The 13,000-nt window shown below is 42.0% G+C and overlaps 1 protein-coding gene across 2 annotated transcripts in view; it reads right to left on the bottom strand.

Annotated features, from left to right (window-relative positions):
* Positions 1–13,000, bottom strand: part of ESYT3 (extended synaptotagmin 3) — a 36,460-nt gene that overhangs the window by 9,641 nt on the left and 13,819 nt on the right. For both annotated transcript variants that reach the window (XM_038142435.1, XM_038142434.1), the window contains exons 5-14: positions 9,123–9,189; positions 8,439–8,528; positions 7,381–7,436; positions 4,802–4,922; positions 3,696–3,869; positions 3,083–3,165; positions 2,649–2,697; positions 1,924–2,013; positions 997–1,059; positions 834–902 (exon numbers count right to left, since the gene is read on the bottom strand). In XM_038142435.1, the coding sequence (XP_037998363.1) occupies positions 834–902; positions 997–1,059; positions 1,924–2,013; positions 2,649–2,697; positions 3,083–3,165; positions 3,696–3,869; positions 4,802–4,922; positions 7,381–7,436; positions 8,439–8,528; positions 9,123–9,189 (862 nt within the window). The remainder of the gene's footprint in view (positions 1–833; positions 903–996; positions 1,060–1,923; positions 2,014–2,648; positions 2,698–3,082; positions 3,166–3,695; positions 3,870–4,801; positions 4,923–7,380; positions 7,437–8,438; positions 8,529–9,122; positions 9,190–13,000) is intronic.

Genomic DNA, 13,000 nt, shown 5'->3' with positions numbered 1-13,000 from the left:
GAGTCCTTGGCATCAAATAACAATTCCTGTCTGGGAGCAACAATACTGAACCTCTTGCACCTCTTTGCACTAATGCTATAGAAGTTAAGGCTGAGATCTGGTCTTGGCACAACACTACATACAAAGTGCACACAGTGAGGTCCCCAGTTAAGGATTATTGACTGTGATGTGTATCACAGTGCTGGTAACTCATCTAAATTGTAAAGATGCTGTTTAGGAGAGGAGCTACTTGGAGAGAATGGGAAGCTTTCTCCATAGCTCGGAGCTGTACTTGTGAGTAGCCTGCTCAAGAAAGAAGGGAGAAAGACATTCTTCCCTATACCTGCATTGACATCACAGTAGCAAAATGCAGTATTTGGGGAAGAAGTAAATAGAAGCTATGAGACAGAAGGTATGAATGACAGAGAAGCCTCTGAACCCCTCTAAAGCCAAGGGGGGAGGAATCTGGTCGTCAGGTCTCCAGTGGGACAGAAAAGTTACCACAAATGAGCATATTCCTCCCTGCTCAATGTCAAGCTGGAACAGCTCAGCAAGGGAAGAAAGAGCAGCAGCAAGGATATTATTACTTAGTCTGATGTCTGGAGGCTCTCTTTTGTGTGAGAAAGAAAGACAACCACACACACAATGTAACATTTCCGTGTTGCATTCCCACTTTGGCCTCCTAGACTTTCACTGGGATGGGCTTTCAATCAGTATTTTGAGCCCCTGCTCATCACTTAGATTCTGAGAATGGAGAGATTATTTCTTTTTAACCACTGCCAGTTTCAGTTCTTATGATACCACGTAATCCAGAACCTTGTTTTGCAACTGTGGGAGAAGAATATAAATTTTACCTTGAGGTACTTGTTATTTTTGATCTTCTTTGTTCCACATTCACCATTCGAATACTCAAAGTGGTTTTTCTGAATTGATGAAAGAGTATTTAAAACAGTTAATTTGTTGTTTTCAAAAAAAGGAGGTTAGGAGTGAAGGCTGCTGCACTGGGTTTGTACTTACGGGGAGGTTGAAGGCACTGTCCAAGTAGACAATCAGAAGTGCTGTAGACAGACCCTTCTTATCCTGTAAAGGCAGGGGAAGATAAAACAAATCAAAACACAAAGTAGTCATGGATCACCCACCAAGGACAATGCAAAGCATAGCAAAATTCCAAGGGCAGCTTCTGAAGGCTGAGCAGCTCTCTGCCTTTCTCCTAAAACTTGCAATTCAGAGGAGCCCAAGTCAACACAGCATGACAGTTCAAAGCAGACCAGTAAGAAGATGTGTGACTCTTTTCAATTCCCTGCCTTTAATGTTTGTCAGTCTCTCAGTGCAGAACTGGTTGGGTTCCCCAGTGCAGCAAGACACCTAAAAACATGTTCAACCACATACATCAACATGAATCCAGTGTCAGCAGAACAAAGCCTGGGAACAATTTTATTCACTTCGGTGAAATTCAAATGGTTTTGCTTGGTTATGAAGAAACAGCCTCTTTGGGAGATGGGCTTTATCCAAGCAATTCTGCTGGACAAACTACACACCATTTGGAAACAAAGCCCTATCAAGCACCAGTGCTGGGTATTTGCCTATGACTAGTACAGATTATTTCAGGGGTCCAGGGTCCTACACATATCCTAGATGAAGAGGGAGGAAAAAATTGTGAAAGAAAAGAACCCCTGAGAAGCCACTTTGCAGTGAGTCAAACAAAGGTTTGCTAATTCAAGCAAAAAGAGCTGCCAGATTTCAGTTACTCCTGAATTACCAAGAGACCTGGGGCAAGCAAATGCCCTTCCTCTGCAGGAGCAGCAGGGAGGGAATCACATCACAACTTTGCCAGACTAAAATAAACTCCTGTGAGTTTGCCTGGGGTTTCTTATTTTACACACTCCTTTGTTGATGACTGGACAGGGATCAGAGCACCTGAATCCTTTAAGCAAATACACTCACCTCGTGCAGCTTTTCTTGGTCGTTTACTAGTGAAAGCCACTCCAGTTTTAAATGCAAGTGTCCGCTTGTCGTCTTACTTAAGGGAAACCACTACATGGAGATAACAAAGAGCAACTTGAGACTGAGAGGCAGGGTAGCTTTTATATATGTGCTGCAGACTCTGAGACTTACACACAACAGACAACATGAATTTTACTCTGAGCACCTTAGCTTGCATTTTTTGACATTTAGATTGTAGCACATCCATCTACTTAGGTACAGGGCAGAAGAAAATTAAAATAAGACACCCATAAACAGGCAAAGCATGTGGTATTTCCAACCAGCAGCAGCACAAGACAGGCACCTTAGCATTGTTTGTAGAGTGCTGGGTTGCAGGATAAACCACAGTAAGGTCAGATAATTTCTTCCCTCAGCAAACAGGCTGCTTCACCAAACTTTATCTGCAGCTTTGTGCAAAACATTTGGTACACACAGGACACAAGGTATCAACAAGATACCCCACTGCTGGCTCAGCATAACCTCAGTGCTCTCTGGGGTTACCAGCCTGGTTGTAAAAATTATTGTAGTGGCTACTTTGGTATTATCTTTTTGTGAAAATACCACAGTGCAAGTGTGCAAGGAAGCTTAAAGTACAAAGAAACACTATAGTAGCAGAGGAGAAGCACAAATGAGTGCACGTAGGCATACACCACCAATCACATTTAGAAATAAGCTGAGATCTTTACCTCATCAACGGTTCTGTCATTCATTACATCCACCAGGCTTATCAGCAAGCTGAAAGGAAAAAAGCAAACATTTCAATATTGAGGTATACAGCATAAATAATGAAAAAAGCCCACTCTCAAGTCTGTTCCAAATAACAACTCCACATTACCTGTGTATGTGTGTGCAGGAACACACTTATACTCCTGAAGTCTCCCCCTTGAAATATTTCCAAAACTAAAATAAACTTGAAGTAAATCTCATTCTAATGGCTTCCCAGGATTCCCTGCAGGATGTAACCTTGTCCAACATTAGTTGCACTAGGAACTAATTATGTGGTATTAATATCTGGGCAAAGGGAATCAACTCCAACAGTATTTAATTTCCAGTATGAGTAATTCAGGTAATTCCCACAGCAGAGGCTACTGGACCCTGATCAAAGATCGTGCTAATTTACCTGCCCATAAAGTCATCTTTGTCTGGATCTTCATCATACAAATCCACTTCTAAGTCCTGACCAGGCACTTCATGAACAACAAACTGGAGGAGAAAGAGGTATTGATTAAAAATAAAAAGCATTCACATACACATATTCAGGCTCCGGCTGTGGACAAAAACATGACACTTGAACACTGTCTAACACATTAAGGACATTCCCTGTTCTTTCTTATGGTTAAATGCATAACAAATACAATTGATTATAGGTGAACATGTTTCACATTGTTTGCTTCTTTTTGAGCTACAAGTTAAACCCCTCAGACTGGTATCCCTAATAAGCAGAGAGGAATCAATGCTAGAGCAGCCTGCAGCTGCACAGACTGATGCATTGATTGGTATTTAAAGCAGTGCTTTGCACCTCCTCCAAAAACCCACACATGTAAATCAGAGCAACCTGAACGACATTTCAAGTTTACAATGTAAATTTGAACTTGGTTAAGGGACACAAATGCCTCAACCAAGAAACAAGGAAGTCCACCTGCCCTGTGCAGTCAGCTAAGAGAAGGTCCTGAAAGCACAGAGATGTAAATGGCTGTGTAACCTACAGATGGAAAGATCAAAAGGTTCAGTACCTCAAATGTCTCATTCCAAATGGGATTAAGATCTCTGGAGACTGTTTTGCTTCGATACTGCACGGTGCCAACGCGAAGGAGAGCGTACGGATCAGACTTCCCCCTGATGGCACCAAGGAAATTGTCTTTCTGGACAAGGTTTTCAGCTTCTAACAGATGAACCCTTATTACTCCCTGCATAAAATAAGATACAGAACTGGTCATGAAAATGCAATCTTTGGATAATTATAATAGGCTGCCTCCTAAAACTTTATTTCAGGCAGCAAGGGTAGTCACTATGACAGTTCTGCAAAGACACATAGTTTGATGCAGTACATTTCCAATGACAGCTGTAATAAAGCACTTCTTCCACCATTTGCCTAGAGGGGAAAAAAAGACCCATTAAAAAGATGTAAAATTCAAGCTAGATAACTGTATAGGAAATATTATTTATTTTAAAATCAGAAATATACATACGCACACAGCATTTCAGCCACAGTCAAATCAAGTGTAAAGATCAACTCCCACTTGACTGAAGGAGGAACTAAGCACTCACTGGCAGGTTCTTATTTTATTGCACAGGAGCCATGCCACTTCAATTTAGTGATGCAAGTTGGCAAAGGGAGCATGCCTTTGTCACTCATTTATATTTATCCTCATTAGTAAGTGTATTAGGTATTTGATGGATGAAGGAGATTGAAGACCTGGATATGTTGAGTATTTAGGAAAATTTTTTTGTGTAACAATGATATGTCATCCTCCAAGCTCCCTATTTACAACTCTTCACAGCATTAGTAAAAGTATCAAATAGTATGATACTCACTGCTTATGTATTTATCCTCTCATTTGCATGTACCACAGATCTGCAGTTACAGACTAAAGGTTTAATTGGTAAATGAGCTCAGAGTACAAACTGACTCCTTATGACATGCAGAGAGGGTAGGAACTCCCAGTGCCCGTGTCTCTCCCTCCCAAATTATTATCCAACACTGCTTTTATATTTCTGAAATACTACCTACTGAAAGCCCACAATTCAGGTTGGAAGAGTTGATGCAGCATCCAAAGACACTAAGCTTGGCTGCATCACTCAGGCAGATAAACACTATGGCGCTGAAACAACAACTCACCTGGGGGACAGGGAACTTCAAGTGGGCAATGTTCATGTTCTTTTTCAGAGGCACTGTGATTCTGTTGGGCAGAACCAGCCGTGCAGCAATGAAGTCTTGAATTAATGAGTCTGACATTACACTGCAGGTGGGGGAAAAAGGCAACAATCAGTCACAACTCAGGAGGGAAAGTGAGGGACAGCAGAAAAAATGGGCATTGCAAAGTGAGTGGTGTGGCCTAGCTCCCCCCAAAGTATTGTCAAGAATTAGAACAGGACAACCAGGGAAATGGCTGAGTCACCATCTCTGGAAGCATTTAAAAGACCTGTAAAAGTGCTAAGGCACATAGCTCAGTAATGGGCTTGGCAGTATTAGGGTAAGGGTTGGACTTGGTGATCTATAAAGATCTTTTCCAAAGTTTATGGTTGTATGAAAGAGCTGCAGAGTGGGCATTCAGCTTCTATTTAGTGGTGCAGGTTTGCAATAGGAGCATCCCTGTTACAGGGTGTGAATTTGGCTCATCATTGTAAATGATGAATGGGAGCTCAGGCTGTGTGAAATCTTCATGCACACGGCCAAACACAAACCCAAGTGCCTTTTGGGTTTCCTTAGGAATAACACCAGAGATGGACAAGGGGAGAAGGGAATTAGGAAGTTTCAGCATTTCACAGGGAGCTCAAGGCCTCGAGCTAGTTTCTTTTCAGACTTAGAAATGGCCACAGCACACACTGCTGCCTACTCTTGGCCACCTGCTGAGACCTTTTCACAAAATTGAAGCAGACAGACACATTAAAAAAAAAAAAAGCCAAACTCATTTCTTAGAAGAGGTTCTGGATCTTGGCAGAATTTGCACTAAGAAGCAAAATTTCTTTTGAAGTAACTGGAGATCACACTGGCTGAATTGAGGGCACTATCTTGGAGTTCAAGGAACTTTGTAGCCTAATTACAACTTGCACATTTTTAGCTTTTCAGTTCAAATCTTTGCTTTACAACTGCTCTTTTTGTACAGCAGGTACAAGAACTATATGTCCACACATGTCCAAGTAGTCTCCAGGTGATTAATGAGAGGATTACACCAGTACAACCTGAAGTGAGCAAAAAACAATATTAAGAGGAAAACCCAAGAGCACCAATTATCTGAAAGACTCATTTTCTTGATAGATCTAGTGCTTATAAGGGTATGACTGTGTAACAAAATTGTCCCAATTCACAGAGGAGGCTGGATTCACACATAAAGAACATAAGGAAAGTCTTCTACTCCACATGGTAAACCAGGAACCTTGGTCAGGCTCTTGTCTTTCCTGTAAAAGAAGACCCCACAGAAATGTCACAGAATTGTCCCCTCTCTCAAGTCTCAGGGTACACCCAACTAAACACAGCTTGAGGACAGATGACTGCATCCAGTTTCTTCGCTATCTTAAGTGAGCCAAATTCATTTGACAGGGAGGGCTCTTGTTCAACCTGTACTTCAGCCCATTCATGGTCAGGCATGTTTTGCTCCCAGCTTTCATTGCACCGCTGAGGAACAAGCAAAGGTTTCTGTGTGCAAATCCCTGTGGGAGAACCAGGCAGTAAAAATTTAGGACACCAAATTTGCACTTAATTATACGAGAAGCTGTAGGCTGGAACACCTACAGGCCTTCTCCTTGCAAGGATTAGGGAAACCAAGTTAGAAAGGAACAGATTAATTCCTCTGATAAAAACTGGAGCTCTCAGGCTAAACTGCAGGGCAAAAGGCCACTCAGGCCTCAAATTAAGAGAAAAAGGAAGCTTCCTCTCATTCAACATCAAAAGCCTTCAGAGGATCTTTAATGCATAAACTGGCACCTAAAGTGGGCAGACTCTTCCTATGAGTCTGCAAACCATGAGCTGCAGGGGAGCAGAGAGGAACAGAAGTGTCTGCATTTGCACTGAAAGGGAGAAAGGCAATGGCTGTGTAACCCCATGTATTTTCCTCTTGTACAACAGAATTTTCTCCTTACACTAAAGAACAAGGACAAACTGAAGCCCCAGTCTGGTGAAACAGTTTGTAACAATACTAAAATCCACTAAGATTTTCATCCTTGCTGTGCAAGTTTTATGTATGTAATACTAACCCAAGAAGCACTGGAGAAGAGCTACACCTAAAAGGTGAGCAGATTGCATAGAAAAAAAAGAACTTTTGTGCTAATAAATCTGGTGCAGTTCTCTTTATCATGGATTGTACTTGAGTTTGTCAGAGGAACTGTAACTCTGTGATACCTTACCTTTTTACACTTCACTGTAAATAAAAATAAGCAGACTGCCAGTCTAAACCTACTTCATCTACCTTTGCAAGTAACTAGCACATGGGAAACAGAAGGGCTTGTTTTTTAGTTTATAAGTCACTGCTGTCATCAAAGTAATTTCCATCCAAATGTAATGAAGTGATTGAAACAGTTTTGACAGAACGTAAAAAGAACCCTTCTCAGGTTTTGCTACAGCCAGATACAATGGGATGAACATCAGCACAACACCTTGCACACTATGCTCTCAACAACAGCTTTGATGGTTACTCAAGAACTAAATCCCAACTTCCAGAGGTTTTTCAAATAATAAAGTAAAGCAAAGTAGACACTCACTTAATTCCTGGGACATCCAGAAGGTTGCTCATGCCTGCCCAGTTGATTTCCAAATGCTACAAGATCGGGGAGAAAATATTATACAGGTCTATTAAATTTTATTTTAAAATAAATGTAGAATTTAAAAGGGAAATGCTTTTAGAACAAATCCAGATGTCTAAAGGAAGGAAAACCTGCACCATCAATTGCATCTGTACATTAGAATCAACAGCTGGTATCAATTCCCTTATCTATTTTATCTGCCATCCTGAATTGAGGGTATCACTGGAACTGAACCTGTAAGAAGAAGGAAGGTCAGTATTCAGCCCTTAGCAATGGCCACTGGCAGATGCCCTGGGGTCATGAAGGAAATTCAGCACCTCTATTAAGACTTTGAAGTTGTTTTCTCATCCTTTCACTTTAGGGGTTGGCCTATGCCCTGAGGCAGAGGGATTTACAAATACCACCGGTTTCAGGAGTCTGTATTCCTATTCATACAATAAACAAAAAGAGATTCTTTCATGTGCTCAAATAATGCTGCTACATCTAAACACAAAAACACCTCATTCAAGATCAAAAATGTATGACTTTCATGAACTCAAGCAGAGCATAAACCACAAGCAAAGCTGTGTGCTGTAAGATAACTGCTTCTTACAAGACTAGAAGGTTTCTCATATTTTATTAAACCACAATTGAGTACAAGGGACATGACCTTAAACAAGCAGGCTTTCAAAAGGCAACATGAATGGTTCTCCAAAATCACTGCATTTAAAATCTGTGAATGGGAAGGTAGAGTAGCCAGAAATCTTACAGAAACAGCTCCTGTGCTGCCACCATAAGACAGTCCTCCCATTCTTAGAGTGAAGTAACTATTTAGGCACTGCTACAAAAGTATAGAGTGAATTAATTCACATCCTCCCAGAATTCAAGAGGGACACTGAACAATTAGGAATTTGTCAATTAAGCACCTGAACTGTGAGGTACTCACAGTTATACAGTTTGGGTTATCAGTGATGGACAGCTCGTGTCACCCACTAAAGACCAAGAAGTCTGCATAGAGCAGCTCACTCTTGACTCACCGGTTTCTGCATGAAAAACAAGGTCACTGCTCCAACAAAGGGTGCATCGGTTAGGAGAGGTTCCAGGATCACCCGCAACGTCCCATACAACTGCAAAAGAACAGGAAAGCTCAGGGTTCAGGTATTCTAATAACACAGCTTCAAAACCGTGAGCTTTCCAGTGATGGAGATAATTTTAGAAATTCTACTTGAAGTAATTTAATTTAGAATTTTATAACACAAAACTTTTTCCCCCCAGACCATTGCTACTGATATCAGGCAATGCTTTCTGTGTTTGTGGAGTCTCTCTGCAATCCTGCCATACAATGGAGCCATTTGTACTAGCTTTCAACATTCCAAGAACAGGTTCTTGGTTTAATCTACACCAGTTTATGAACATCATGGTTCTTCTGAAGTTCTCTACCAACACTCTGAACTCCTCTGAACTCCAGTGGCAGCTGCTGGCCCACACATAATGCTCCAGCACCGACCCTGTTTAAGAGACAATCTACGAAGCTTAGAAGTGACATTTAAATGCTTTCCATGGAAGGCCTCATTTTGCCAGCCAAGAACAAGGAGATAAAGCCAATCATTCCAAGCTTGACAGTTGCTAGTTTCCCAGTTAAGTGTCATGACCTCCCCACTGGGAGGTGCTGCCTCCTGCCCCACACAGCCTTGAACAGACAATGTTAGCACTGCACGCACCTGTACACCTTTCACGCCAAGATTAAATTTCGATATGTCCATGTGAATCTCACAGTCCCCTATGTAACTGAAAGAAAATTGTCACATTATTCCACAGTTTGCAATAGTCCCATGAGAAATTTGGGGCTGTACAGAGTATAAATGAAATCAGTTTAAGGATTGACAACGTGATCCCACGGGCAGAGATGGATTTTCAAGTCACTGAAAAAGGGAAGTTGAACAAAGGTCAGATCTTTCACAAGAGAAACCTTGCAGTCAGCTGGGATATTGTTGTACCTGTAAAACACTGAAGCAACATCTATATTTCCAAGTTACTTTTCCATTCTTAAGACTGGGGTTAGCTGGAGCAAGCATGCTCCAAGAAGGGGACCAACATGCTCATTCAAAATTCAAGGTCAGAGCCATTGCCCTCTTGCTCCCTTCTCTGCCAAAAGTCTGATCCCACCCCACAAGCTGGTGACCCAGCTCCCAAGCTGGTGCAGAGCCATCCTACCATTACTTATGGGGCTCCCACTTGGCCCACACCCAAAAAGCCCATAAATCACCCATACCCACAACCCAAAAACCCACTTGAAGGACAAATTTATCACTAAAAATAACCTGGTTTCCTTGAGGCTGAATTCAAAGACAACTACTTAGATCAGATTTTGGTCAGTTGCCATGGAGAACATCAGGCTTTAAAAAATCAAATGCTGAATGCGGTACTTTGGCAATTTGGAAAGTACCTTAGACTTTTATTAAAGTACAAACATCACCTTATGCAGAAACCAATAGCCACTCCCCAGGGAGCAGAACTTCACAGATCTGTTGATGCCTCTGGCAGAAAACAATTGAAGGGACCTACCAAGTTCCCTTTCAGCCCCCTGAGAAATAGCTCTGGCTGCAGACACACAAACACCCTGCAGGTAAAGCAGGGTGTAAAGGTGCTGCAGCAGTGAATGTGCTGTGCTTGTGCCTGCATGCATAACTTTACTCCATAATCAAAGGAGAAGGGCAGGAGTTCTGCTCTGACCACATGTATATGGGCAAATAGTGCTGCAGTTGCCACATATTCAAACTGTAATTTGCATATAGATTCTGTCCCACCCCACAAAAACCTGCCAAGACTGTGCAACCCTGTGAATTTGCCTCCACTTTTGCAAGCAAAGTTCTTTGTATATTTGTTTACAGGTAGTCACCTAACAGAATTTCAGAAGCTCATAACACATAGAATAAAGCCTTTACTGTTAGAGCATTCTCATTTCTTATTTCCAACCTCATAAACCATGCCGAAATTAACAAAATCTTTCTTAAAAGCTAGTGACATAATTAAACTTATTTTATGTTTGTTAACTTCTACAATTTTGACATTATCACACAGGTCATTACACTGTGTGCTAATAGAGCATTGTTACAATAAAATTCTAAACGAGGAGCCAAAATTAGTTCCTTAATTTGCAGTAATTAATCCAAGAGGATTTAATTCAGCTTTTGCAAGTGTCTAACACAACACAAGTAAGAGCCGTGGTGTTTTACAGCCTTTCCACCTTTCCACACAGTCAAAAACTCTTTCCACTCAGTTCTAGATGTCTCTTTTCTCCAGTAAAGATATCAGAGAAGTCTTATCAGAGCCTGAGACTTTAATTAGCCTTATGTCTGCCTCATACAGGTATCACCCCCTGCCAGGGTGCTTGGTAGGAAGGACGAACTCTTTGTTCATTAGTTTATTCCTCATTTCCAGTCCCAGCTGCCCATGCTTCCATCTGCTCCTCCGTGCAGCATAACCTTGCTGTGCTCTCTGCTGTCCTGCCCCAGAGCACACCTGAGCCAAACTCAAGCCTTGACACTCAAAAGGCTGAGGCTGAGCCCCTCAACCCTACACAGGACTGTGCTCTACCCACCTGTGGAGGGTGGAAGAATCACCTGTTTCTCTCCCACATCACCTGTTGCACAACGTGCCTGCGCTGTGGGTGAGAACCTTTTTCAAGTGCAAGTATCTGTGTCTCTTCTTGGAGAGAAAAAGCTGTGTTTGTGATACAAAGGCAATCCAGTGGGTGAAGGCAGGGCTGCTACCAGAGCTGGCAAGTTTAACGAACCTGGATGTCTGCACCTCCCTTCAGAAAAAGCCTGGGCAATTCCCTGCCTGTAAAGTAACTCCCCAGGAACCCCATCTTCTCATGGCCCCCCATGCTGAAAACCCCCTTTGGCCCAGCCTCCTCAAGTGCTTTGTAACACAGACTATGCTTTGTCTGCCTTTGGACTTGGGAGATGAACATGCAGAATTACACAAAGCAGAGAGATAAGAAAATGTAACCAGGCAACACAAGGTATGAGAAAAGCCAGATCACCTCTGCCTTTCCCCTCTCCCTGTCCAGTCAGGCTTCTGGGGGCAGGTATCCCTTTTTGCTCAAGACTGACCAGTTTCCAAAATGCTTTCAGTTTCTTCTAAGAGCCTACAAACTTAGTTATCCCAAACTCCACTAAAGCTCAAAGTATTGTTGCACATTTCTTTTGACTTCTTTCATCAGACAGAGACTGTATTTCCAGCTCTCAAAATTTGACAGGAAATCAGAGATTCTCTTCTAAGATTAAATTGCAATCAACGAATTTTTACACATGACAATTATTAAACTATTCTCTATGACATCTCATGTATTGTAAATGCCTCAGAAGACCATGGAAAGGAAAATTCAGAACATTTCCAACAAAAAAATGGTTGTGAATACTAAATCATATTAATGAACTAGGAAGAAACTGGATTGTAAAGTGTTTTTCAGGGAGGTCATAGTGCCTTCAAATACTTGGAAACTCTGATGATTATAGCCTATGATGATATGGCTATGCAGCAGCTCAGGCAGCTGCAAAATTAGTGGAAAGGAAAGCAGCTGTTAGGAAGTCAAGCAGCTGCACTTGGACAATTCCCACTTTGAAAAATGAAGTATATGGTCCTTTTGCATGGGACAAAGTCAAGACTATAATAGGACAGTGCTCCACATAACCATTCCCAATGCTCTGATGCTACAGCCATGTAAGCTGCTGTTAACAGATTTAAGTAAAGCAGCTTCTCAAGTTGTTTTGGTAACTTCATGCAGTACCAGATCTCCTGCATCCCTGACTCTGTTGACAACTACAGCCCATACAAATAAGGGACCTCTAAGTGCTATTTTTCACACTTCCCAAAGCAAAGGATGCAACTTGTGATACCACAAACTTAACACAGAGGAAAGGAAGCTCCTCTTCACATAGCCCATAGAACTCAGCCACAGCATTCAGCATCATGTTGGTGAGATCAGGAGCACAAGGTGAAATAAAGCCCATGGATCACATGTCTATGAGTGGCTAATAAACTACACAAATGGTTCCATACAGACTACAAAGGAAGGGTAAGAAGAAAAGGTTTTTTCTACTCCTACTCTGTTCCTGATTTTCTCCATGTCAAATCAAAGACTCTGGGCTTCAGAAACTGGTTGCCTTCTTGATAAAATGAGAGGAAAAAAATCTGTCCTGTACTATTGTGAGACTGAAAGCAAGAAGCATTTACTGAAACCTAACCCAAGAGCCACTGTGCTGCCAGCAGTGCACCCCACAGGCACCCACAGCACTTCACTCTCTTCTCCAGTGCTGGGATGCCAGCACACAGCCCTGTAAACAGATCAGCCATTTAAACCTCAACAGCACAGTGACCAAGAGTGAAGGGCAGCCTCACACTGGGGTAACTCCACTCCATCTCCTCTAAGTAGCAAAGAAACCTGTTTTATTGGTAATCCAGGAAAAGGCAGGTAAATAATAGCACTGATTGTGCTATTATTGTCTCTCCCTGTTCCTGAAAGCAACACACAATCTCCTGCAGACCCTGCAGGATGCACAACACAGCTTAGTTGCAGACACTGATGTTAACA

Source organism: Motacilla alba, chromosome 7 (genome assembly GCF_015832195.1).
Source record: "Motacilla alba alba isolate MOTALB_02 chromosome 7, Motacilla_alba_V1.0_pri, whole genome shotgun sequence".
In the NCBI taxonomy this organism is placed as follows: Eukaryota; Metazoa; Chordata; class Aves; order Passeriformes; family Motacillidae; genus Motacilla; species Motacilla alba.
This window is presented reverse-complemented; position numbering and strand designations above follow the sequence as displayed.